The sequence below is a fragment of the Sturnus vulgaris genome, chromosome 13, assembly GCF_052056855.1.
Source record: "Sturnus vulgaris isolate bStuVul1 chromosome 13, bStuVul1.hap1, whole genome shotgun sequence".
NCBI lineage: Eukaryota > Metazoa > Chordata > Aves > Passeriformes > Sturnidae > Sturnus > Sturnus vulgaris.
Window position 1 is genome coordinate 932,585 of NC_142255.1, and position 27,651 is coordinate 960,235.

Here is a 27,651-nt window from a genome sequence, read left to right on the forward strand (position 1 = left end):
TTGGTGAAAACATCTCTTTTAATAATACTTTTGGAATACAAGAGATAAAGCAATACCTAAAAACAATCTGGGATAAGGGATCCGTCTTGCACCTGCTTTTCAGAGCTGAAGACCATCCTGGCACCCTTCAGAGGCAGTTGGGTGCTTCATAGGAACCAGTGCTGCTCCTCGGTGCTCACCCCATGGCTTTCTGCTTCATTAACCCCTTCTTTGCTCCCTGATGGATCTTTGCATCCAGCTTCCCTGTAAAGAGGGGATTAAAGAAAAAAGAAAAACACAACAAACCCTCATCACTCTTTATTTTTAAATGCTATTTGCAATGCAAATGAGCTGGAGGCACCGAGGTCTCCTAGTTAGTGTGTTCCTGTCACATCCAATTATCCTGCTTGAGGAGCCAGGCGTTTCCAGCTGCCACAGCCTCCCTTCGCAGGCGTGACACCGGGGAGCCAGGGGCAAGCGTGTCTGATGCGGCCAAGAGACGCCGGGGAGGGGGAAATTCGAGGAGAAGAGTAAATTAACATCCAGCACTTGCCTGCCACTACCAGGGGGGAAACCGATCCCTGCGCCTGCCCGCAGGATGCGTGTTGATACGCTCGGAGGAGATGGGGGACTGTCTAGCAACGTGTTAGGGACATGTTTCTCCATGGTGCAGCGAAAGGCTGCTGTTTGTTGGAGACAACAAACCCTCAGCTTGGGATGATGGTGCAATGTGTGCATCACCCAGTGTGATGGGGACATCTGCTCCATGGTGCCACATGCTAAGTTGGTGGTCTCCAAGGCCATCTGCTGCCTTTGCCACCAGGGAAAACCTCAGCCAGCAGCTCCAGTGGGACCTGGAGAAAACAGTGCTTCTCCTTGTCTTTCACAGCCAGCTCTGCTTTCCCACCTGGGAGAGGAGCAGGACACGAGAACATGGGATTTTGGGCAACTCCTGATAAAGAAGTCAGAAGCCAGGCATAGCGATGTACTCCGTCAGAGGAGCATCCTTGTCCTCTTCTTCCTGCCTGTAAAAATGCAAGGATGCTCCCACTCTCCCAGCTTCCCAGCGACGCTCTGCCAGCAGCCAACACTGGTCACCTCCTCTAATGCCACGTCTCCCCAGGACTTGCCTTCCTGCTGCTCCCCTGTGTCTTCCCATCCTCTAAATGCCACCCTTGTCCTGTCTGTATAGCTGGGAACAGAGATAGGGCAAGATACACCAGGCTCCAAAGTTCTCCTTCAGCCACTGGTAAAAAATCTGCTGGTAAATGTCCATGTGCCATAAGAAGCAGGTGTTTCTCCAGAGAAAATGGATCCTAACCAGCTAGTGACCATCACTGCCTCTTCAAACCAAGAAAACGTCTCAATTCCAGTTCAACAAAGACGGTTTGCAGATCACTATGCCACAGATCCACAAACTGAAACATGGCTTGGAAGACATTCTAGGAGATCCTCCATCCCCTTGGCCACTCCAGAGAAGACTTTCCCTCCACCGTCTAAGGATGGGGAAGAAGGCTCCTCCTTGCAATTGCTGTTTCCAGTCATTGGCACTTAAGCAGGCTGAGCCAGCCCATCCAGAAGCAGTGTGTCAGACCACCCTGTCCCCACGCCAGGAGTGGTTTTGGCAGGAGAAAGGCAGCAAGTTCACATTCCCCCAACACTACCTTACTGTCACCAGAGCTGTTGTATTTCATATGCCTGGCTGCTTCTCCTGGACCCCAAAAGCACTGGGAGGCTCCTCTGCTCTTCCAGCTGGCAAACACCACATACTACACAAGTAACCTTTAAGAAAAAGCTAAAAATAAGGCAAAGCCCCAGGGTCCCTTGCTCTTTCTGCTCAATGATTCAAGGCCGCTCATCTCACACCATGTATTCTGCTCCTCTGCATTCTTCCAGCCACTGGCTGTTGGAAGGAGGTTCCTAAGTGATGCTTCAGGGTAGCTTTGCCTGGATTCAAGGAAATCTCCCATAACAAAGGCCAATGAGCTTTGTCCTCATGCACTAAAACTACATGGAGACATATCTAGGGAGAGCTGTGCTCCCAGATGCAACACTGTGCCCATCCCTTCCACAAAAACAATGACCCTGGCGGCAAAAACTGAGCCATGGCAGGGGTTTTTTTCCCATCCCCAGGCTGCTAGAAACAAGTAATTTGCAACAGAGAAGCATCCGGATGTCAATGTGGCAAGGTCCATGCTGTTATCTGGCACAGAACACTGCTCTGGCTTGGCTTTCCAACAGGACAAACTGGCATTTTGTCATGGTTTGAGCCAGGTTTCAAGGAGACCAGGGCAGCCAGCAAGCCCAGGTGGGGATGTGAGCTGGCACCTTCCCTCTGCTCTGCTTCCAGCTGGGAGAATTAAGCTTCTGACTGACTGGGATGCAATGCCAGCTTCTATTAAAACAGCACCTTGCACTGATGAAAGGTCAAAGGCTTCCTTGCTCCTTCCCTAGGCTGTCATAAATATCACCCAGACGGACCCTGTCCCTTCCGGGAGGTGAACATGCAGCTCCGCAGCCCCCCTGCGCTGCTCCTGTGACAGCTCCTATTGGGATGGAGGGCAGGGAAGGCAGGGCCAGCAGTGGGAGTGGGAGCACAGGCAGCCGCCAGCACAGCCGGCTTTCTTCCAGGCTGTTAGACTGATCCTTCTCCAAGCAAAAAGTGTCACAACACAAAGGAGATGATGTGACAGATGGGGAGGGGACTGGCAGCACCTGCACCCGGCAAGGCAGATGTGCAGGAGCCTCATAGCAGCTTCGACCTCTCCCACCCATGGCCAGACAGAGGCAGAGGAGAGAGTGAAGGAGCACGAGAGCCTGGCAAGAGCAAAGGAGAGGTTAAAACAAGGGAAAAAAAAGGATGCAGTGGCTGTGTCAGCACGCAAGAGCCACAAGGCTGTTCTCCCACAGCCTAGATTTTCATCCTAAATAACTCCTGCCTGTTCACTGGCACTCAGAATAACCCATCTAGGGGGAGGACCACAAGCAAGATTCGAGTGCTTGCAGGTCTCTAAGCACTGGTCTCCATTGGCTGAATTCACCTCCCAGTTGCTGCTCAAAAAGGCAAGGAAGAAACCAAATGGTTCTGCAGGACATCCCAACACCCAGCTGTGGGAGAAAGGTGAGCAGAGGGAAAAATCCCTCAAAGCCAACAAAAATAGTCCTCTGCTGTGCTCCAAAAAGCCCTTATTAACCAGTCCTGAGAAATCCCAACACTCCTGAGCCCAAGGTACTAGCCCAAGGATCCATGTAGAAAGGAGGGAGATCACCCAGTTGTCAGCTCTGCTAAATAAACAGCCAAGACTCTTCCTGCTTCTGCTGCTTTTAGCCCGTCAAATTAATTTTTCACATCCCCTGCGAGCGCATGCGGTGCCTTCCCCGGGCTGTGTGGTGGGGAGGCTGCTAATAAGGACAGAGTTGACTGCAGGCTCCCCAGCTGCCGCATCCCTCCTCCATCCTTTTTATAGCAGCGGGCAGGAATAACTGGCAGCCTGCGGAGGGGCTGGTGGCTCGTAAAAGGGACTAACAACGCTGGCAAGCGGAGCGCAGACAGATGCTGCGGAGCTTCCCTGTGAGTTCTGCCAGGACATCCCATCCCACCGGCCTGCAGATGGGGAACATCCATCTGGCCCTGCAGCTCTTGCTGTTCAAGCCTCACTGTCCTCAGGGGCAAGAGTGTGATTTGGAACTACAGGACATGGAGGTTGCCTGGATCTGCCTGGGCATTGCTGCGCCGACTCCTGTCCTGACCCAGGCTAATGCCAGCAGCAGATCAGCCACTGACACAACGGCTCTTTGATTCCCCAAGTGTTTGCAGAGGCAGGAAGAAGCATGTATTTGGAAGGAAGCAACATCTGGGGAAAGGGGAACCAAAGACAAAAAAAAAATTACAGATGTATTTGAGCCATTAAACAAACACCTCCAGATCAAACAGCAGACGGCAAAGGTTGGGAACTCATCTGGCAACGGCAAGCTGGGGTGGCGAGGGGAGCTGGCTCCGAGGGCTGGGAGGGGCATCTGGGGAAACTTTACTACTTACAGATTTTGTGTTTGCCTTTGATGGGAAACTTCAGAACCATCTCCTGGGGATTAGTGCAGATAAAGACAAATGGAGATCCGGACTCCTGGCTCAGGTCCGGATACTGTGAAACACGGAGAGACACAGAGAGCAGAGTCAGGACAGCTGCATGGATGCAAAAAAGCTCAGTGTGCAAGAACAGAGGGATCTTAGCCAAGATATGGGTTATATGGAGGCTGTAGGAGCTCAGCTCAAACCACTTCAAGAACTTTTAATGAAAAAAAAACCAAACAATTCCAGGTTTGGGTCTTATTCTGCAAGCCCCTTGCTCTGGCTCTTCCCACTGCGCCTCTGCTGAAGCTCGCTGCCTCTTTGGATCTACTCACCTTGGGTGTTCCCAAACCCCTATCAGCCTCCTTTAGCTCTGACCTGTGCTACCCCTGTGGTTTCACACTTGATTTAGGCTGATCAGAACCTTGGGATGTAGAGAGGGAGGTGGCCGGGGCCCTACCATCACCAGCCCACCTGTTCGCTGGGAGAAGCAAGGGACAGATTTTTCAGCCTGATGCATCCCTGGATTCAGATGACTCAGAATATGAGTATTCCCACTAATCCCTAACTGGTCATGGACAGCACACCAGCACCTCAACCAAAATAACCTGCCAAACCCACCAGAAGGGTGGCCACCACCAGCTGTCCCAGCTACAAATACATCCCCAAATGTTCCCCACAAAGCTCAATCCCAAACACAAGGATTTGAGATTTGGAGAGTGTGCACTGTCCTGCTGTGGGACACGCATTCCTTGATATTCACTTGCATATAAAGGGTGAGCAACACACCTGCTACATACCAAGGTGATGGCTCAGAGAGGCCAGCTCAGGGCTGGCTCCATTCACGGAGTCAATGGAGGGAATTTACCACACTGAAGACATGGGAGAATTTTATAGGAAGAGAATCAACAGATTATAGAATCATAGAAGAATTTAGGTTGGAAAAAGACCTCTAAAATTGTTTCTCTCATTAACCATGTGGAGAAAAAGGAGAAAAAGCCCACTCTATGCAGGAAGCACATCAAGATCCTGCTGCGGCTCAGCCTCCCTGGCATTCAGAGGTGAAATGCAAAACAGTCATAAAAAATGTATATCTCAGCTCTCACCTCAGATCGTCCACAAGCTGCAGAGCTGGTGCTGAGGCCAGCACATGCCACGAGGATGCTCCAGCTCAGGAAACCCTGCTCTAACAGACTGCGGAAGTGGTTTTCCTTCCATGGGAAAACTGCCTTCTTTTTTTTCCTGCTCCCCTGCCTTCCTTGAGCAGATCCGTCAAGGCTGCTTGAGGGGACAGGATGCCAGACCAGATGGAGCTGCATGTCCTGGCAAATCCCCCATTTGTTACTAACAAATGACTCCTAGGCCGAGTGTTTGAAAAGCTCTCACCGACCTGCCAAACTGAGTTTGGATTTGCCCTGGAACAGCTGGGCACGGCAAGGGAAGCAGGGAGCAACCCGCTCTCCCCACACTGCAGCAGGGCTTGGCAGCATTGCCAGCAGTTCAGGGAGATTTACAGAAGCCCAACGCTGGGATTGGATCAATCAGGGGAAGCATTTCCAAGCCCTCTCATTTTACAAGAGCATGTAAGAGCTGTGCACTGAGTAAGAGAGAGGTACAAGCACTCAGCTGCTCCATGCAGCTCCGTGCCGGGGAGGAGCCTCACTGATCCGCATCATGTGCTGATGCCCGGCTGCACTGACCCAGGCTTGGAAAGGTTTCTTCCTCTCTGTTCTTTTTTGGCTGAGTCACTTCACTTGACTTGCTTCCACCACTCCATGCCCATGCCAAGGATTTTCATTTCCCATCTGCAGGGAAGGAGGATCATAGAAGGTTAGGATGTGAATATCCCGGACTAACACCTGGAGAGTGAAATGCTGTCACTGCTTTGTTGCTCTCGGCATCACCCCGGCGACAGGTGGCACCTCCGTGGCTGGAAGACCTGAGGACAAGCCAAAGGACCAAGGTACTCCAAGGCTGGAGGACCAAGGGCTACCCAAACCTGGCTGCAGAGGTGATCCTTTCCTGCTCCACTACACCTGGTTCAGCCCATGGCTTCTTCAGTCAGGTGAGGCAGCCAGAACAGGCATGTTGCAGAGGTCCTGCTGCTGGAATACAGCTGCTTCCCAAACCCCCTCAGCCACTATCTCCCGGGCAGACCTGGACAACACATGTCCTCCTCACACCTCTTACAGCCCCATGCCGGGAACATCTCCCAGACAGGCATCAGCAGTGAAAGCAATAGCCAGTTGGTTTCTCCACTGACAGCTTTCATTCATAACCAGAATCAAGCCTTCAGCTCCAACAGCTCCTGTTCAATCTGATCTCAAGGCCAAGGTGGATGCCACAACTGTGACTTGAATTCCTGCTTCCACACCACAGCCTTTCATCTTTGCTCCCAGGGTGCATTTCTATCTCTGAGCCAAATCACTTTGGGCTCTTCATTTTAAAAAGCTTTGGTCCTTCCTCTGGCATCTCATTCCCAGGAGGCAGGGAAGGAGCCCCTCATCCAGCCACTACATTTAAGGCTTCTTATTATACCTACCCCAGAAACCTCTTATCTCATCCAGAGATGAACAAAAATCCAGAATATTCCTGCAGGCTGGAGCCGAGAAAGAGCCATAACCCTTTCCTCTGCCTAGAGTCAGGATGCTCCCAGGTGAGGAAGATGAGGCTGAGCCAAGCCAACAGCCTAGTTCCCTTCTGCCCCCAGTCCCTTCCATGAGTACATTCCATTCATTCATCCCACAGAAATTTAGGAAGCTTCATTCTCAGCGGAGATGCTGCCACCAAGACACCAAACAGGTTTGCTTCCATTACATTGTCCAAAGCTGCCCAAATTTAAGTACCAAAACCTAATTTCTCACTGTTTCTACTGTGAAAGGTCAGTCGAGTCACTCTACTGTCTGCAACGCAGGAAGTTTAGGAGATGGAGAAAATATTTATTCCCAACTACTCCACCCCACATGCAACCTATCATCACTTCAGTAAACCTTAGCTTGGAATAAAAGCCCAAAACCCAGAGCTGGTGTAGCAGAGGGAGAGCACAGAGCATATCCTGTCATATTGTTCAGGTTGGACAGGGCTTGGACCAACCTGGTCTAGTGGAAGGCATGTTTCACCCCATGGCAGGGGATGAAATGAGATGAACTTTAAGGTCGCTCCCAACCCCAACCAGTCTGCAATTCTGTGATCCCCAGTAAAGACAAATCTCCAACAGCAGTTTTTCAAATAAAAGGTCAATTCAGAGGGAAACCATGCTTCCTCTCTTCCAGAGACCAAGAATCAAACCCAACCAGGAGACTGATGAGGGATGTCCCTCTTAAATTAAACAGCACTCATCTTTCTCATACTGGGGGCGTTAATAAGATAGGTGCTGGTACTCCAGGATTTACACTGCCTCTACCTGGAAGCAACGTGACATTTACAAGGTGGCTACAACACAGTCCAGAGACCAGATTATCCCTCAAGAAGGAGCAAACCTACCTTTCTCCAGTCCTGCAGATGACCAGGGAAGCTCAAAAGAGAGGGGTGATACAATGCAATTACAGTGTGAAAAAATATTCAGTCTCCTTTCAGACCTTCTGCCAAGTTGTAGTCAGCTGGCAACAAGGCAGGTGGGAGGGCAGTGGGCTCTGTGGGCTGCAACAGCTGATGAAGCTCACCAAGAGCTGCTCCTCCCACTGCTCCAACACCCCACAGACACTCTCTACACACGGCCTCCATGCAACCACTGCCCCCCCTACTCGTCCCACCTCTCCAGCTGGGCTTCAGTTTGCTGCTAACAGGTCTGGAAGATCCCAGCTGTGAGGAGATTAGGTGGGAGGGAAGAGAAAAGCAGATCTCAAGGCAGCTTAACACCCGGAGGAAGAGCTCGAGGTTAAATTAAGCTGGAAAAGGGAGCTGAACGCTGGGCTCCTCCAAAAACTGGCCACTAGACTCACCCTCACGCCAGAGCCAGCACTTTGAACATGTATTAAGTGGCTATCAGATGTCCCCAACAGTCACCCAGCTCAAGCTGCAAGCAGGGATAATTGCTAATGAATGTTCCCTACACTTTGTTTTCACCATCCCTCGTCTCCCATCACCAGCTTGTCACCACCAGGAATAGCAGCAGGGCTGCCAGCCTCCTGCTCCCCAGCCCACAGCAAAAGAGCAAAGCAGGGTATGAGCCAGCTCAGAGCCAGCAGACACGAACCCACCTTCTCTGACATCTGAGAAAAAAAAAATTCCTGCTATATTTTTCACCCCACACCAATCTGTTACATTTTTTTTCCCCGATTTAGATAAAGCCTGCAGTAGGAGGCTGGGGCTATGCAGGCTCACCCAGCATCACTGGTACCAACACAGTATTTGGAGCCCTTTGCTCATACTGATTCCATCTCCACAGGAGAAAAAAACATTGAGAAGGCCATCCTAAATCCCTCGATTGCTGCACCCCTCCCCAATAAACTGCACCGGCTTGAACCCAACTGTCATGACCCGAAGGCAGGGGAATGGAAAGAGCAGAAGGAAAAGGTCCTGGGGGGAAGCCAAACCATCACTAACGAGATGAGCTCTGCTCCGGTGCATCCGAGGCAGGAACAAAGGCACCACGTGCACGGAGCAGCAGCTCTGCACAGCACAAAGCCCAAGTGCTCCCGGCAGCTTCTTTAGCGACCCTCCAGGAGCATTCTTACTCTCATTAAGGCCTCGGGACACAAAGGGGTGGGAATAGCCCCGGTTTCACACACCAGCCTATGGAGCCCTGCAGTGCAGCCTGAGCTCTCCTCTGCTTTCCTTGCCATGGAGCGCACATCCCAGTTAGCCGGAGCGGCGGAGAATTGCACACTGGAACCTGTGGTCCTTCCCCTCTCTCCATCTTACAGCTGCCAGGGACACTAGCAGTGAGGAGGTGCTTGAGACGCTCTGCAAGGTTCATGATGGAAAGGGGTGAATCATTTTCCTGGCGTGGCTCCTCAGTGAACAACAGGGAAAACACGGCTTGCTCTGCCAGGCAGTGCCGGGCCAAGACACCCGCTCCAGCCTTCACTTCCCTGCTGCTCTCCAAGAGCTTTGGAATAAAAGAGGCAGCACTGGAAAGCAATGCTGTCTGGAAAAAGTAAAAGCAAGCAGACCCCATGTGTTGGCAAGAGAGTTCACCATAAAATGTATTCAAAGGGGAAAAATCATCCTGGTGGAGGCAGCATCTCCTCTGAAAGAGAGGGGCTGCTGGATCCAGCAGTGGCCATAAATCATTTCCCCCAGCAGGAGAAAACACACACTGGGCTCTTCCTGGGTGTTGGAGACACTCCTTGGCCCTGTGCAAAAAGAGGAGTGGGATACAAGGGACCCCCTGGGAGCCCAACTTCCTTCACCCTGTTTTCTTGGTGATTTGTGGGACAGGGGGATTTGCTCTTCTTTCATGCCTCATAAGCTTCATCGCTGTCAGAGACTCGTAACAGGTAATTAACTACTAAACAGCCATTTTCTTCTCCTCTCCAGAGGGAAATTGCTCACCATCCAGCTAGAAAATGTTTCTTCAGTGGTTTGCAAAAGGGAAAGAATGGGCAGGTTTTTGGGACTGATGGGGAGTGCTGCGGCCAAATAAGGGCACTTGCAACAATGCCTGCACCATGAACACATGGATCGAGGAGAAATGAAGCCATCAGATATGAGAGATAATGCTTAATTGGATGTGGGTGCCACAGTGCCCAAGCCACATTTGGCCTGTCACTTTTCCAAGGAGAGTGGCTTAGCAGCATCAGCTCCCTGTCTGTTCCAACAACAGTGGTCTCCATCATCTTTTTACAAGGACATTCTCTTTGGGGAATTATCCAGCTAATTTTCCCAACACATCACCCTGAGTGCTCCAGGACACATTCATCCAAAGGTGACACCCAACTGCAAACAGCAGATCCAGTTTTACCACTGTGTGTTACCACTGTGCTGTGTCACCTCCTTATTCAGTCCTCCAGTCCTGAAAAGCACTTGCAGAGTTCCAAGTGCTTCACTCCAAGTTTTGAACACTGTCATGACACAGTCTTGCATCACACTTCCAACTCTAAGCACGTTCTCAAGCACCATCTTTTTAAGGTCATAGGCCAACCAGCCTTTGGCCCATGAGAAATGTAACATTTTCCTAAACAGAAACCCCAAAGCAGATCCAAGCTTCTAGAAATGCCCAATTTTCTAGCTTGAGGCAGAAACATCCAAAGAACACTACAAGCTGTCCTTGGCCATGGAAGAGCTCAGAGATGCAGCAAAGCTGCTCTATAGAGGTTGTGTTAGCAAAGGGATACGCATCAATGTTCAATTCAAATCAACAGAACACGGAAAGAAGGAAAAAAAGTAGGATCACAAAGAAATCCAAACAAAAGCTGTCAGCCAAACTTTTGTTTGAAAGCCTGTCAGGTCTAGACTGCAACGTGTGAGGAAGGAACAGCTCAAAACCACAGCTGCTAATGGTTATGGATTTGGCAATCAAAATGTCTTTGTTAAAAAAAAGAGAGAAAAAAGTTAACTGCCTGACTATTGAGGCTACAAACCGCAGCCTTGATGCATTGTTGCAGTCAACATCCTCCCTGCTGTTCCTGAGCGCTTACAGCTGCTGCTGGCAACTCGTGTGCTTGCAAATGCTCCCTGCACCAAGATGCACAAGGAATTTTGTGAGCCTGCCTTCCTTACCCCTTCTTCCTACTACAATGCCTGGCATCCCTCGGCTGCTCTGTCCCTTGCATGCCTGACTGGTATGCAACCAGATCCAGGCACAGCAGGCTGGGATCGCTGCGGGATCCTTCCCTGGCCGGGCGGATCCATCCGGTGGGTGTTCTCCGCCTCCAGCCCAGAGCCCGGCCCCCATCGAGGTGTTTCTACACCATACGCTGTACTTTGATTTGAAGGGCAGGGGACGCGATTAAAACATAGTAAGCAATAACAGGAGTTTGAAATGTAGATTTAAAATTCAAACTTGTGCTGGTGCACTCTGAGCAGTCTGCCAGGGCTCCAGTCTGCGGGAGGGCCAGGGGACCCAGCAGTGCCAGCAACAGCCTCTGCCCCAGCTCCCCCTGAACCGGCATCGCAGGACCTACAGCCACCAAGAGCCCCCTACGGCTCACATCCCAGCCCTGGACAACACCCGCCCACAGTAAACCCTGGAAAGGCTGGAGCTGTTTATAGAGCGCCTGACGACCAGTTCAGGAGAAAATGGGTGGACTTAGAATAATATTTGGAAAGGTACTAGGCTGAAAGGGCTGTTTTCATCCTCCTGTACCAAGGGACAGCAGGAGCAGGGCTAAGCTCAGTTCCAACACGTCCCCATTGCCCACACCATTGGACAGACCCGGCAAGGAGAAGGGAAAAGCAATGGGGAGGAGGAGATGAGGGAACCAGGGTACCTCATGGAGCTGCACCTGGCTAGATACAGTCAGACATCAAGCAGCTGCACAAAGTCCTTTCATAATCAGAGCTGGGAAACACAGGGATAGGATACGCAACCAAGCCGGAAAACCCAAACACTGGGAACACAGCCCTGTGCAGCTGTGTCCTGCCCTGCTTCACTTGGGCAGCTGCCTCTCCCCATGCTGACCCTTACTGCTGCTCCCCAAGGAGGTATGATGCCAGCACCTGCTGCCAGGATTGATTCAATCCCTCAAATGGGATGGGATCTCTCACAGGACCAGGAAACGCATTGGAGTGACCGGTCTGTTCAGGGTTAGGAAATCAATGACACATCAACATAAGCTTAAGCAAGCAGGGTCCTTGGGCACTCCACATATAATGTAATGTAAGAGTTGTATTTTGTATTTTGCAGCTGACACATCATTTGGGGTCACCATGGAGAGAGTGGTCATGGCTGGACCTGGATGGAAAGGCAGTGGGACACGTGACCTGGCGCTCCAGGTCAGTTTTTATCTAACCCCCAGTTTCAGGATTAAATAAAACGCAAACACTGAGAAGGCAGCAAGTATCAGTGACCACATCTGAGAGAGGGAAAAGGCCCTGCCAGCTCATGTGTATTTTGCTGAAATGGTAGCAGAGGCAAAGTCCACAGTCATCATTAATTAAGTCATATGCTTCAGCCTTGGCTTCACTTTCTCCCTTGGGTCCAGGAAACCAGAGGAGAGGGCAAGCAGGCCTCTTATCATTCGATTTCTTTGGCATGCTAATGCATTCCTAAATTAATCATCATCAAGTGACAATCTCTCCTTCATCTTAACAGCCTGAGCAGTGGCCTGAGCAAACCTGCTGGCTTATGCAAGGCAGCTGGAGCCTCAGAAGAGCCTCTGATGAAAACCAAAGCACTTCTCATATGGAAAAACTCCCCCATCTCTTACCGTCTCTAATCCAAACCAGCTGCATTCCTGCTCTGCTCCCAGAACCACAAATCAGGGGATTTTGTGGGGTGAGAACCTGAATTAAAGAGATGCATCACCCTGTGAGCCAGCCTAATGCCTGACACCACTGGATCTGGCATCTGGCTATACAGAAAAGACAAATTCGGATCAGGAGAATGCAGGGCCCTGTAAAGTTCCAAGGCCTTTCATGTCTTGCAATCATTAACAGCCACCTAGACTGCTCCAGAAGGAAGGATATCTGACCTAGCTAAAAATCCTTCACTGGGAGAGGTGCCTCAGGAATGAGAAGGCAAATATCCCGGTGGTGGAGGCAAGGAAGATGCCAGGACAGCCACAGCACCACACAAACAGCCATTTGTCTCACTCGGAGCCTGCACTAAGAAACCTCTCCCTCAGGGACCAGGTCCTCATAAAAAGTCTCTATGCATTTGTATTGTTCTTAGAAGTACACATCAATGTCTATGTTTGTGTTTCTCCCTCCCATTAACTCCTTAGGAAAATATTCCCAGAGGGCTATTGTTCCTTTATTTGGAAATAATCTGAACAGGCACCTTCTGGAGCCTAAATATAGAAAATCTCTACTCTTCTTCACTTTGAGAATCTAAACCAAGTTCTGCACACTGGGCACCTGAGTCTCATTTTTCTGTTGCTCTTTTCACCAGGGAGGGAAGAGGAGGCCAAGAGTTTAAACCCAAATTTCCTGAGTGGGAAAGCTGGAACCTATTTAAATAATAGTTGCGATCTCGTGGAACAAAAATAGCTTCTACATGTTCCCCTGTGCAGATTTAGGACACTAAGTGATCACCTAGAAATGAAAAATAAACACTTAACTCCCATCAAACATAATTAGCCAATATTTCAGCCTGGTACAATAGCTCCATCCAGGTATTGGTGTGTATCTGCACTCAAAATAAGCCAAACACGCCTATCAACCACCAAACAGCAGCAGGAAACACTCTTTTTCCACTTAAACAGTCTCTCAGATCAAAGTCATTAGCAAAATGAACATGGACTTCAGGGCACATGGAAATGGCATCAGTGTAAACACCTCCCTGCTGGCTTTAGTCCTGTGCCCCATCCCCCAGATCCCAAGTGGGCATTGCTGAAGTCGCTGATACCTCATGCAGGAAAACAAGGGCAGCTCCTTGCTCTGCTCGAGGTGTCAGTGACGTCAGCTCCGGAGCAAGGAAAAGTTGTAGCAAACGCTTGGATCTCCAAGGGGGAAAAAAAGTTTCCAGGTCACCTCTAGCTGAAAAGTGTAACAAAGGAATCATTCTGGTCTTGAGCAGGGATTTTTGGGTTGCTGCCAGGAAGAGAAGGAAATGAGCCCAGAATGTATTCTGAGGAGGGGCAAGATGTGCAAAGCTCTACTGGATATCCTGAGATTTCAGAGGGCTCTCCAGGCAACCAGGGCTTAGTTCAGGAAGCAGCTCCTGCTGCAGCTCCCTGCAAACAGAGCAATACTGACACCTGGGCTGGACCCTCCTACCTGAACACAACTTCTCCTGCCAGAGCAGCTCCAAGCCAAAAATCACAGCTTGAGCAGTAAGATGCAGTGTAAATAACCTCTGACTGGAATAATTACTTTATTTTCCACGTGGGAAAGAGATCCAGAGGAGCAGATTTAACTAGTTCATGCAATAGGCAGCATAACCAGGATTAGGGTACCTGAAGTACCACTGATCCTAATCCCAAGGACATCTCTACTCTTCCCCTGCTCCCTGCCAGCTCCAGCACTCCAGATCCTGTTCTATCATCACTTCCCACACATCCTCAGGTTCTGCAAACCATCTCAACAACGTCAGTCAGTCGGGCCTCAAATGCTGCAGGTAGGGCAGAGGAAGGTAGGACCGCCCCCTCTCAGTGGTGATGAAAGGCCAGGCTTACATGTGCAGTAAAAATGTGGATAAATAACCCCTCCCTGGTCATAATGTAAGAGCTCTGGCAAGGAATGGGGCAGCATTGCTTAATTTTGGTTTTTTGAGCACAAGTGCAAAAAAAAAAAGAAGAAATGAGGATAATGATAGAAAAATACCAGCAGGGTACCACAACATCTTCATTAGCAACCTGAGAGAAGATGCAAACAGCAGGGAAATTAAATCTGCAGACAGTGCTAAACAGGAAATGGGTGACAGCAGTGAAAGGTCTGAGAAGTAATGGGAGAGTCATAGTGGGGACAGACCACAAAACCATGGAATCACAGACTGGATTAAATTGGGAAGGACCATAAAACTCATCTCATCTCACAGGGAACAATTCCTTCCCAATATCCCATTTAACCCAGCCCTCTGGAAGTGGGAAGCCATTTCCCCATGTCCTGGAACTCCTTGTCCCAAGTCTCTCTCCAGCTCTCCTGGAGCCCCTTTAGGCACTCGAGGGGACTCTAAGGCCTCCTCAGAGCCTTCTCTTGTCCAGACTGAACACCCCCAGGACAAAAAAAAAAAAGAGACCTAAGACCAGGAAGAGTCTCCCTTGCCTATGGGAACAAATAGTCACAAGAGTCAAACCAAGCTTCTGTGGCTGCCAAAAAACACTGGATCACCATCAACACACCATGAGCAAGCCAGGAACTATTTAATTCTTGCAGGTTGGTATAACCTGCAAGCAAGGCTTGCCCTACACTTGTGAAATGATTTCTTCTGGAACATGCAGGAGCCTCAAACAGGAGGTGGTGAGGAGGAGAGGTGTGAGTCAAAGCACAGCGCCTGGAAAAGCTCCACGAGAGCTCAGTTCCCAAGAGGTCTCTGCTCTGCGTCACCTCCCCTTGCCTGCTCACACATTCCTTGAAAATACCCAGTGTTTCTGCACGCCTTTAGTGGTGAAAAAGCATAATATTCCTTGCCTTTCTCCCTGAGCTACAAGGAATCTTTGCACACCAGGAAATGGCTGGATCACACTGCTGATGCTTCTGATGAACTCGGGCTGAAACACCCACATGAGCAACAGGAACTTCTTACTCCCAGCGAGACCCAAGTCAGATTTCTGAGCTGGTGCTGCACACTTTGTCATCTTGCTGACATTTGCAATTAAATTCAGCTCAGCTTCCTTCAGATGCACTTGCATCTCCTGAGAGCCCAAAAAACCAGACATTTCCTCACAAGTAACTGCAGAAAGGCTTACATCTCTGCATTTTAGCTCACAAGTGAGGGAAATTACCGCTGCCTAAAGGAATCCTGGGAAAAAACAGACAAAATCACCATTAAAAGGCAGGAAATTAAAAATTATAAGTAGTTCGCAACACAGGAGCAGCAAAAAGCCAGAGAAATGAAACCCAGGAAATGCCACAACATTGAGGAGAAAGGGAAATCTGTCATTAATAGGTTGGATAATGGTGCTCCTGGAATACACTGCTCTGCCTCCAGTGCCTCTGCAGCCAACAAAATGGGAGGGATTTTCAGAGAATGTGGCTAATTGTGAAGGTCCTCCATGGGAAGATTAAAGCTAGTTACCTATAGCACAATTCCCAGATTGGAAATGCTATCACAGCCATTCTACCAATGCCTGAAGAACACATCCACAAAAGACGAGGAGGGATTGTGACGAACAGGACAGTACTTGTAAGAGACCAAGAGCTATTTTTCCACCACTGTTACAGACAGGAGGAGATGGACAGGAATCTCCACTGAAGCCCAAATTGCAAATTAGTGGATGCTACAAAAGAAAATCCCTACACTGGCCTCAGTGCCCCTTCCTCTCTCTCTCCCAAGGCTTGTTCCCGTACAAAGCCAAATACTCCTGTAGGTTTCATGGTATTCCAGTCCCAAAGCTCCCTCTGCTGCTCACACTCTAACTTCTCTGCCTTCCTCCTGTGATTAAGAGACACAACCTCATCAGAAAGACACTCCCTGTCTTTCCAGGCATGTCTCCCAGGTAAAAACCTCACAGGGTTCGGGAAAGCCAGAGGAGCACTTCCTGAAAAACAGCCCCAACTCCTGCTGCCTCTCCAGCTCTTCACAGTACGATCATCCTGGTGGATTCCTTCCCAAGGAACCCATCTATTCCACCTCACAAGATGGTTATGGTTCACTATCAAGTCCTGCATGGTTTGGTGATTCCCTCCAGACCAAACCTGATGTGCACAAGGGGCAGTGGAGAGAGCAGGGATGAAATGGCATCAGGAAACAGCCATGCTGTGCTTGGTGCTAAGTGCAGGTTTTGTAAGTCCATAAAATGCACCCCAAGGAAAGCTCCTGCTCCAGATTTTGGACATGCAGTCAGTCACAGCATCAGACTTAGGTCTCAGGTCTCTAGTCCAACCTCCTAATCAAAGCAGGGTGAACACTGACTTCAGGTGATGCTGCCCATGGCTTTATCCTCTTGGGTCTTGAAAATCCTCCCAGATGAAGACTCTTCAACCCCTTGGGCAATGCCTGCCCCACTGGCAGGGCCATCCTTATGGTAATTTGTTTCCTTAAGCCACATTGAACCCTCCCCTCTCAATTTATGACCCTCCTGCCGTGTAAATTAGCACAGAGCCTGACTCTGTCTCCCAATAATCTCCTTGCAGGAAGTGGAAGATCTGTCTCCTGCCTCTCCTCACAGGGCTCCAAGCCCCTAACCACCCTTGTGGTCTCTTGGGATTTGCTCCAGTTTATCAACAATTTTATGGTGACTCAAGTATTCCAGATGTGGTTTAATCAATGCAAAGAGGAATAATACTTCTACTGGTTATGACTCCTTTGGGATTCGTGCCTACTCCAGGACAGCAGGTTAATAGATAATCTCCACTCTATCTATTGGATCCAAGAAGGTTGTCAGGTTAATCAAGCATGAGTTTATTCTTAGGTAAATCCACACTGGCTGTTCCTAATGTCCTCTTCCTCCATGTGCCCAAAACTGGTTTCCAAGAGCAATCTCTCTAGAGGTTCCCAGAGACCAAGGTGAAGCTGACTGGTTCAAGTATCCAGATCATCCTACCTTCCCTTTCTAACCACAGGTGCAACAGTTACAAAGAGTCCTTTCCTGGTTTCCATAACCATCCCAAGCTAAGAGTGGCCTCACAAGGCCACCTGACAATGCTCTCAGCATATCTGGACACACATCATCACCACCCATGGATATTTATGGGTTGAGATTTCTCAAAAGATTCCTGATTCCAGACTTGCTTCACTACAGGTAGTCCTGTGGCTCTCCTGATCATCCTCCCTGGTGGGAAAGAGCTCACCTCTTTCCATGGCTCCATCCCAGGTCACTCAACCCCAGACAAGGCACAACACTCACCAGCTAGGCCAGTGTGACATCACCAGTGAGGCCACTGTGACCTCCAGCTCCTGTAAGAAGCACCAGGCAGATCCAGCAGCTACAGACCATGATCCCTCTGCACAGGCCAAGCCTCTCTCTCCTACACTAGGGCACTCAGTGCTGCTGGCACCACAGGGACAAAGTCCCATGGCACAGCACCCCCACTGCAGCAGAGCTGTCCACGTCTCCATGCTGTTCTGAGTTGCCAGGCCCTCTCATGTCCTCTGACACATAAACCCCAGCAATAACTTCAATACAATCTAAAATTTCCACTCAATGTCTTCTCCAAAGCAAGTTCCACTACTTTAAAAACCTGCTGGTTAATGTAAGCATGGAAAGGTTCATTTCTGTACTCACCTGCTCCTGAAATTGCTCTTGTGATAAACAATCAGTCACATCCACACAGCCCAGGAGGCATCCTGAGGGATAATCATTTGGAAATTCCACATCTGCAGCAAAAGAAACATCTCTTCAGGGAGCCCATATTCCCACACGCAGCAGGGGTCTTACAATCCCCAAGTGCCCTTCCCTCTCCTCCAGGCATCTCTACCTTTTGAGGCACAAGAACACATATAGCAATTCTAACACTTTTTTTGTGCCTTTTCCAGGTCAGAATCTTCCCCATGAAGGACTAGGGTTCGGAAATTTAATTTTATATGTAGTTTTCCCTGCTCAGCAGAGAGGATTTCTGACATTGCTCATTACATGGCTCAACAAACCAAATCACTGCAAGAACCAAGGAGAGGAGTTCACCTTTCTGGAGTAGCATTCTGTAGCTGGCCTCCAGTTCAGAGATTTCCTGAGGGGAAGGTCTTTTAGCAGTAGCTGCAATCCATAACCTCCCTCGATGAGATGTGTACCAGGTCCTGCCCTCCACCCTAAAGAACAGAGGGAAACGTAGGACTAAAACTTCAGCAGAAATCACCCACATGGACAGATTTTTCATTCAAACATAGACAATTCCTGCTGCTAAGCTTTGCCCTGATTATCCCAACTCAAGCAATGTGTCAGAACCACAAAGAAAAGCTGAGATAGGCAAAAAATAATGTCACAAACAAAGCAGAGTGTGTCCTCAGGGCTTTAGAGGACATCAATCCCCAGCAGGGCCAGCAGAACACATATACAGGACACTCTGCTCACAGAAGTCCCTTACAAGTTCCCAAAGTCACACAGAACAATCAAGGGAGCAATAAGGAACTAGGTCTCTGCATGGAAAAGTTGTCTGGAGATCCTGGAATTCTGCAGCTATACCAAAGTGGCTGGAGCATCCCCAGAACACCTGGATGAAGAATCCAGGCACATTAGGATTTACAGCATCTTTGGCTTGGGAAGTGAAAAAGCTTTGGTCTCCAAAATGAGAAATGTGGTGAAGGGAAAAAAAGGCTAAAGAAGATTCTTTGTTCAGTATTAACAGTAGCAGCTTCTTTTTGTAATACAAGTCCCAGCCCAGTGGAGGAAGGTAGTGGCAGGTGTTGGGTTTCTTTTAAACAAGGCCTAGTGCCACTGTTGCCTTCTTTATGCTGAACAAAAGCCCAGAAGAACATATTTCAAGTGATTATCTTATCTGCTTTTCAAATTCCACATAGGAACGTCCCAACTATAGCAGTGAAATCTCAGCCTCTCTCTAAATTCACCCACTGTGAAGAAACGTGTCCCTTACAGGTTAGGTACTATCCCATTGAAAAAGGTTCTCCAGCTCCTCAACCCATCAACCCACTGGAAGAGGAAGCACAGCTTCCACACCTGGAGCTATCACAGGTATCAGTCATTGCACAGAGCCAGTGGGTCCACAGAGATCCTCTGAGAAACACAACTTCCCACTTCCCCTGTGGAGCAAGAGCTGCCTGGGGTACCTTCACCTTTTGATTCCTCTCACAAGCAAGGAAGCCCAAGGTTGGTGCAGGCTGAGGCACCAACCATCATCCGAGATCTCCTGCAGCTCTCGGTCCTGAATCCGCAGCCTGTTCCGCTCCAAGCCAGACTCACTTCCAGCCTTCACACAATGAATAGTTTTCCTTTGTGGGAGCAAACCAGTTTGGTCCACCCACTTGAGAGCGTTCAAAAGAAACAGGGAAAAGGTTAGCACCTCTCCAGGAGTAATGTGTATCAAGTGAAAATCCTATTTGAAATTTTCCTTCATTATCCTTATGCCCTTTGTAAAATGGGAATCTGGCAGAAAAGGCTTCATGAAATAGAGATGAAAGGGTGACATGGCCTTAGGCTGACTCTCAGAAACTCTTCTGCATTCCTGAAAAGAAGGCAGGATGCTAAAACTACAGTAAACCAACCCACTGGGAGCAGGGCATTGTCAAACCTTCTCTATCCCAAACTGAGATGGCCAGTGAGGGACACAGGGGAGGAAAGAAAGGGTGAGAAACAAGGGGAAACAGGGGGAATGGCTTCCCACTGACAGAGGGCAGGGTTAGATTAGATATTAAGGAGAAATTCTTTACTGTGAGAGTTGTGAGATGCTGAAGCAGGCTGTCTAGAGAAGTCACCCCATATCTGAAAGTATTCTTGGCCACATCGGGCAGGGCAGCCTGGACTAGTGAAAGATGCCCCTGCCCATGGCAGGGGATGGAATGAGACAGTCTTTAAGTCCCTTTCAACTCAAACTATCCTGTGATCTTTTGTAGTTCTACAGACAATTTTCAAGCTCAACTCTCCCAAAATTAGTCACTACTCTGGAATAAACCACTGAAGCCCCACTGACCAAAGGAGCAGGCTGGAGGAGACGTGGATTCACCAAAACTCCAGAGTTTGGTGTCATCTCTGCCCCAGGGCTCCTGGCTGGTTTACTCAGTGCACCACAGCTCATGGCCTCAATGGTCTCATCCAGTCTGCAAGCACAAATGAGAAGAATGAACATTCCCTGCTTCCCCTGGGGACATCTCCCTTCTCTGTACACACTCCGACTCCAAGCATTTTTTGCCCCATTCCCCCCATCAGATTTCCTTGCTTGGTCTGATTTCCAATTTGAGCAGTCACTGCTCTCTAGTGCAGAAACTCAGCTTGGTGTGAATTTGAGCTGAATTGGTTCTGTTGAGACTTCTGCAACACCTCTTTCCCAGGCAGCTTTAATAAGCATGTCAGACCACTCTCCGTATGGATTTGCACATCCTTGCTCTCGGGCACGCTGCCAGCCCTCACTCACTTGCTGTGGTACTCAGCCATGCTGTTGTCTTCCTCCAAGATCTGCCTGCCAGCAAAGTCGATGGTGATTTTCTTGGCAAGCCGAGAGGCATGGCGCAGCTCCTGCAGCTCCTGCTCCCTCTTCTGGAGTGCTTCCCTTTCCTGCTTGGAGAGCCATTGGTTGGAGTCCGTGGCAAAGTAATCCAACTCATCATCAATGACTTGGGTCCGACGCACGCTGGGAAAGCAACCCCCACAGGAGAAAATGAGCACAGTGGGACCATGACAGAGCCTCAAACCCACCCTCCAACCTGCTCCTTCCCCATTTCTCTGGAGAGCTGGACTGTCAGGGACAAAAGAGCAAGGATACCCAAAGGGGATCCATTCCAGAGACTCACTTGTGTCCCACTAAATGCCATAGTAAAGGTGTCTGTGGCTGCAGTCTGGGTTTTAGGAGGAATTCCCAATGTTTCTGCTAAAGGCACCTCACCTGCCAGGTCATTTATGCTATTCATGACAGTCTCCCAGTCTCTAGTATCTTACCTTGTCCTATCAAATTCCAACAGCTTGTCTTTGTGCTTCACAGCCATCTCCAGGCCTGATTTCAGTTTCGCTTCCTGGTGAGGCAGCAAGCCTTTGCTTACGTCATCCAAATTCCCTGAACTTTCAGCACCTGGGACACAAAACAAAGCTCAGTAGTCAGGGTGTTAAAGCCATTTGGGTGGGCCAGGCTGCAGAAATGCACCCTAAACTAAATGCCATGCCAGGAGCTAAAAGTACAGCCTTGCAGCAAGATCAGCATCTTTCCGAGGAGGCTGAAGCCACAATTTTCACTCAAGCCCATTCCTCCGAAGAGGAGGAATCACTTAAATATCACAGTGATAAAGTCTGGGTAGAATTTAGGGAGAAGCTCTTGGTCTTTGGTTCTCCTTCACCCTTCCATAACAATTCAGGCAGTCAAAATTCCTCCCATCACCAACCACGGGCCTTGGATCATAGAATCATGGAATGCTTTGGGCTGAAAAGGATATTAAAGCTCATCTCATTCCACTCCCCACCACGGTGGAACACCTTCCACTATCCCAGGGTGCTCCAAGCCTCATCCAACCTGACCTGGAACACTTCCAGGAATAGAACAGCCACAGCTTCTTTGGGAAACCTGTGCCAGAGCCTCACCACTCTCACAGAGAAGAATTTCTTCCCAATATCTTATCTAAATTTATCATATTTTAGTATAAAACCATTCCTTCTTGTCCTATCACTATCTGCCCATTTAAGTAGTCCCTCTGCCTCCTTTCTCGAAGCCCCTCTAGGCACTGGGAGGGGCTCTAAGGCCTGGAGGCTTTTCTTCTTCAGCAACAGCCCCAGCTTTTTAGGAGTTCCTTCCTAAATGCCAAACCCTTCCCACAGGTTGTTACCCCCACAAAGAGCCTCTTGCCCAGGACATATTCCAGGAAGACCCAGAGCCTTCTGCTTCTGTTTGTGCCTCCCACAAACAATATCCTATTCTGACACACCACACCATATTCCCCAAACCAGCTGTTTCCAGAGATGGAGAAATCTATTCCCAGCAAATACTTTTCCTTCTTAGCCCTCCTGGCTCCGGGCCCAAACTCAACCAACCATCAGGGAACAACCAAAAAACCCCCACAAAAGGTTTGAACCCAAGCCATGATGGCACAAACCAGTGTATTTCACCACACTGGGAAATGCCCTCATTTCAGGGAAACAATTGCCTATATTTCCCTTTGGTTGCTGATCCACAATTTTTACTCCCAAGACAAACAGCAAACCACATTTACCTACACAGATAACAAAACAAGAGCTGGCAGGGGCAGGAGGGAAAAAGAGATGAAACAGGTAAGAAAAGGGATCCTGAAGTACACCAGCACCTGAAGTACACCTGTTCTGGAAGGATAGAACAGACTGGCTGGTGCTTTCAAGGACTTCCATCCTCCTGCCATCTCCACAGCTCTAAGGAGAAGCCCAGATCTGGAGGAAATATTTCCCCAGCTCTTCAGCAAAGTGTAATTTCCAGCCAAGAATATCATGACCTCAGCAGCAGTTCAGCTAAACTCAGACAAACATTCCCACAATGCACAAGTCTTTGCTGGGACACTGGGTAGTATTTCCTCTTGCTTTCCTTGGCTCTGCTCCTATTTTTAACTCCCAAGGTAAGTGTGAGACAAGAAGAGCCATTAGAAAATATTAACCACCACCTCTCTAAGCCCAGCAAATCAGACAGCAGCACTTCATCTTCCACAGCACACATTCCACAGGAGACTTATCCTAATTTTCAAGGACTGCTACAATGATCCAGTTCATGTGATTGATTCTGGAATGCAAATGAGCAGCCTTGGGGCCTCAGGGAAAGGACACCACGTGCCACTCGCCACTGTTACCTCTGCTGAAGCCTGGGAATGCTGAATCCAAGGAACTAACCTCCAATCCATCCCTTTAATGGCTATCACAGACAAAGGGCAGCAATGAGGGCAAGTGGCTCAGTGAAGTCTGAAGGAAATAAAGCACACAAACCATTTGGATTCATTCTGTTCCAGGTATGGAATAGCTACTGACCTGCCATGAGCTTCTTCAGCAGCTTATGGCTCTTGTTGGAGTCCCGCTGAAGAATGTCCTGCTCTTCTTTAGTGCACACCTGAGGAAAAGAAGGAAATGAAGGTTTAGGAAGGACATCACAGGGGAAGGATGTCACAGCTTGACCAGTTTCAGAGCCCTGGACAACATTTCAGGCTGTTTAAAGTGGCAGTGACAATCCACACCTCCTTCTTTTCCCCACTGACATGGGGAGAACCCTGGAAGCTTGTTCATTACTAAAAGAGAAACGTAGAGTTTGATCTCTCCCTGTTCTGTGGGTGGACACGTTGCTGACTGAGCTCAAAAAACAAGAGATGAGCTCAGAACCATCCCAGGCAGAAACAACAACCCTTAACTCGGAGTTTTTCTCTCCTTCTTGGCCACTGGGAGTTAAACTGATCTTTCAAAATAGCAACCAACCTGCTTGAAAACATTTTGCTCTACCCAACTAATATTTTCCTCTCACATGAAGAAGAATTTCCTCTGCTATCAATCACTTATCCCCTTCCTCCAAAACATGCCCTTTGAAATGAATCCGGATGTTAACAGGTATCCCAAAGGATCCTTATTGTGCAAGAGTGGAAGGAAAAGTAGGACACTGCTCCTGACAAGGTGACCAGGGATGTGCCTGGGATGGGGCTGAAGCTCTGCAGGGATTTTAGACACTGGTGTGACACACAGGAAACTGTCAGAAACCAGACAACCTCCAAAGCCACGTAAATTATGGGGGAAACCTCCAACAGGTTCTTTCCTTCCCTGCTTGAGAACTCTGCAACAGGAACTTCTATCTAAAGGGCTAATTCAGCCAACTTCTCCAGGTCCAGATGGGGCAGTCACTCCCTGGTTACTCACCAGGGCCCCGCAGAATAGGCAAAGCCCAGAGCCTTCCTGCTCACAGACAATGCGCCCACACTCCAGGCAGTTGTTGATGAGCTTGTGCTTCTGGCCCAGGCACTCGCAGGCGTGGCGGCCCGGGAGGAGCACGGCCAGCCTGTCCTGCCCCTCCCTTGTGTACAGGCTGACATACTTGGGCTTCTTCTTAGAGGAAATGCTACTGTTGCTGACTCCAATGCTGCTCTCCTGGGCCTGGGAAGGAAAAAAGTAAACAAACAAACTGTGCTTCTGGCACTGGCAGCAGAGAGCGAGCACTGACCCCTGGGCAGACCAGGAGGCTCACACAAGCGTTATTCTGCCTCACTGGAATGAAACTTGGACCAGACCCCAGACTGAGGGGAAAGACAAGCTCAGGCCTGCCAGAAAAGCTCGAAGGAATCCAAACAAAGCTAGTACATCAGGATGCACTCGAAGTTTGCCACCCATGCCAGCTGGAGCTGCTGGGATTTGGGCAGCAAGAGCTGCTTTCTGTGCTCCACACAGCCTCACTCTTGTTTAACAACTCCAAGCAGCAGCTCAGCTACTCCCAAGTTCATTTCCAAGTATTATTTAGACTCTCTGTTTGTAGCTGTGCACCCTGACTGTGCTTGTACCCAGACACAGCTGGTGGTGGCAGCAGGGCTGCTGCATTCACAGCCATGTCATCTCCCAGCAGCTTCCCCAAATCCCACCTGACACAGCCACCTCAGCAGGAGGGTTCAAGTACTGAGCTGTAAAATAAATTCTGCTCCTCATTCTACAATCTGGCCTCAGTCATTTAATGATTCACCTTTGAGTTTCAATCTGGTTTACTGACAAGCAGATGCAGTAAAGTCCAACTGGTTTTAGTGCCACTGCCAGATTCAAACACTGCCACCAAGATAAAGTGACTTTGGCAGATCTTTCTCATTTGGTTTTTTATATTTTAATTAAGTTAGAATATAACTACAAGGAAATGGAATATCACTGTCCACTTTCAACCCACCAGTTCAAAAATGTTGTGTTTTATCCTATAAACACTTTTACCAACACTTTCAGCTTTTGCAGCCTCCCTGCTCTAAAAAGTTCCATTTGAAAACATGAATTCAAGTTCCACTCCTTACTCAGAAATAGCAGCATTTCTCGAGTTTTAGTGTTTCTATGCTCTTATTCCACAGTTTCTTTCTGAAGTATTTCAGTTGCTAATTAAAGCTTTAGTCAGTGTGACTGAGATAGTTTAAATACAGCAGGAAAGGATTTTCTAACCATTTGGTGGCTTAAATTCCCCACCCTCATATCTGATTTAAAGAAATCCATTTTATTCCTAATTACAGCCTCACTTCCTTCACTTGCTCTCTCTTCTCAGGCTTTCTGGGGGAGAAAAATCCATGCTGGCATATATGCTACCTGATGATTATTTTACTCCCAGTTATAGACACAAACAGACGTAACCTTTCTCCCCAGCCTGGGTATCATAGAAACATCGAAATGGTTAGGTTGGAAAAGCCCTCCTAGATCACAGAGACCCATCATTAATTCTCCCTCCTTTCCTCTCTCTCATCCTCCCTCCTTTTCCCTCTTCCTCCTTCCCTTCTCTCCTTCCTCTCTCTACCCGCCTTCCTCCCTCCCCATGTGCCACATCCACATATTTTTTTAATCCTTCCAAGGATGGTGACTCCACCACTGTCCTAGACAGTGCATTCCAGTATCTGACCATCATTTCCATGAATTTTTTTTCCCTAATATCCAACCTAAACCTCCCCTGGCACAGCTTGAGGCCACTTCCTCTCATCCTGTCTCTTGTTTCCTGGGAGCAGATGCCAAACCCTATCCGGCTCAATTCTCCTGTCAAGGAGTTGTGCAGAGCCAGAAGGTCCTCCCTGAGCCTTCTTTTCTCAATGCTGAGACCCCTCAGCTTCCTCAGCCACTCCTGGTGCTCCAGCCCCTTCCCCAGCTCTGTTCCCTTCTCTGGAAATGCTCCAGGACCTCACTGTCTTTCTTGTGAGAAGCTCAAAACTGATCCCAGGATTTGAGGTGTGGCCTCAGCAGTGCCGACTTGGCATTCCAGTCTGGCATGTCCCGGACACTCATATCCACATTCCAATCACATATTTACCAGTATCTGACATACTCTTTCCCCAGGTTCCAGGCTCCAAGCCTTTCCAGTGACTCCAGCCTCCCTGGCATGGCCCCCACACTCACCTTGGCCAGGTCCAGTGGGGTTTTCACCTCCTCCCCACGAGCACTGGGCTCGGTATATGCCAGCGTCTCCTGCTTGTTCCGCCCTTTGCGTTTCCCCTTCTTCCCTTGGTCCCCAGCCCGTGGCACTTCTGAAGCCTCTGGAAGTGTGAGCAAACACATAGGCTGGGTAAGTGCCAGCAGGAGAAAGATGTCCCTGGACTCTACTTCATGACTGAAAATGGGCTTTAAACTGTCCCAACAATCAGGAATGGGACCAGTATCCATACAGGGATTCATGGCATGGAATTGTTTGCAACCACAATAACCAAGTTTATTTGAGAGTTTCCACTCTGCATCACTCACCGTCCTTTTTCCAATATGCTGGGAAAGGCTCAGAGGGCAGCTGGGCAGATTTTCTCCACCTGGTCAGCAGTTCTTCCACAAACCAGCTCTTCTTCCCGTCGGTGCCCTGAACAAGGTCAACAACGTACTCCCGGATCTCATCCTCGTTTGTGATTGACAAGATGTACCTACAAGGGGCCGGAGTGGATAAAAATGGGTGAGGGGGCAGATGTTCCGAGGTCTAATCCAGTGGTCTCATCGCACAGGTGTGTCATTTATCTTTCCTTTTCGGATAAGATTTCTGTGAAGATCGTGTTAAGAGCATGGCAGGAGGTGGAACGATATGACCTTTAAGATCCCTACCAACTAAGAGCAATCTGTGGTTCTGTAACCCCCCCATCCTCCCGCCAACAATCCCCGCCACTTCCCCTCCCCAAATCTTCACCGGTGCGACAAATCCCGACAGCTGCTCAGACACATCCTGTTTCCTCCGTGCTGGACCGAGGAGCCCCTGCAAGAGGGCAGGAGGGCACCGCCTGGCCCCGACCCCGCTCACCTCACCACGTCCTCGCCCACGTCCAGTCCGAAGTCCCCGCGCAGGTGTTGGACGCACCAGGCCAGGAGCGCGCTGGGCGCCGCCATCTTCCGCGAGGGACGGGAAACGGCGCCGCACCGGCGGACACCCTCCCCTTCCCTTCCCCTCCGGAACGCGGCCGCGGAGCGACCGTTCCGGGACCGGTTCAGAGTGTCAGGAAAATTAATCTACAAACACCAGAGGTTTATGTCCAAAAAGGAGACGGAGGAGTCCTTTTACTTTTTCCGAATAAAGGGAGAGGCCATGGGGCATTCCCCTGGCATTTCTCAAATTTTTAGAGGATGCAGCCTCCCTTTTTATCCCAATTTCCCGGCCGCATTTCCTTCTCTCTT

The 27,651-nt window shown here is 49.3% G+C and overlaps 2 protein-coding genes across 3 annotated transcripts in view; both read right to left on the minus strand.

Moving 5' to 3' along the window:
* ZNF609 (zinc finger protein 609) overlaps positions 1 to 165 on the minus strand; it is a 66,298-nt gene extending 66,133 nt beyond the window's left edge. Inside the window, exon 1 of the mRNA XM_088172290.1 lies at positions 57 to 165. The gene's annotated coding sequence lies outside the window, so the exon portion shown is untranslated. The remainder of the gene's footprint in view (positions 1 to 56) is intronic.
* Positions 1 to 27,651, minus strand: TRIP4 (thyroid hormone receptor interactor 4). 2 transcript variants are annotated; one of them, XM_014889993.2, is made up of 13 exons: positions 27,281 to 27,651; positions 26,746 to 26,912; positions 26,404 to 26,540; positions 24,202 to 24,435; positions 23,332 to 23,410; positions 21,298 to 21,427; positions 20,777 to 20,992; positions 20,336 to 20,462; positions 19,482 to 19,669; positions 18,376 to 18,500; positions 17,980 to 18,071; positions 4,019 to 4,121; positions 1 to 243 (listed from the first exon to the last, which is right to left on the minus strand). In XM_014889993.2, exons 1-13 carry the CDS (start codon positions 27,364 to 27,366, stop codon positions 176 to 178), a joined length of 1,752 nt encoding a protein of 583 aa, XP_014745479.1. In that variant the 5' UTR covers positions 27,367 to 27,651; the 3' UTR covers positions 1 to 175. The 2 variants fall into 2 exon arrangements, with proteins under 2 accessions (XP_014745479.1, XP_088028417.1); XM_088172291.1 differs by lacking the exon at positions 24,202 to 24,435 and having other exon boundaries at positions 27,281 to 27,650.

Excerpts from the sequence above, each read along its gene's own strand:
- TRIP4 (XM_014889993.2), bottom strand. The coding sequence starts at position 27,366 with ATGGCGGCGCCCAGCGCGCTCCTGGCCTGGTGCGTCCAACACCTGCGC. Across the intron at positions 26,541-26,745 it reads AGCATATTGGAAAAAGGACG|AGGCTTCAGAAGTGCCACGG; the intron begins GTGAGTGATGCA and ends TCACACTTCCAG. Across the intron at positions 18,501-19,481 it reads CTTGTGAGAGGAATCAAAAG|GGTGGAGGGCAGGACCTGGT; the intron begins GTGAAGGTACCC and ends TCTGTTCTTTAG.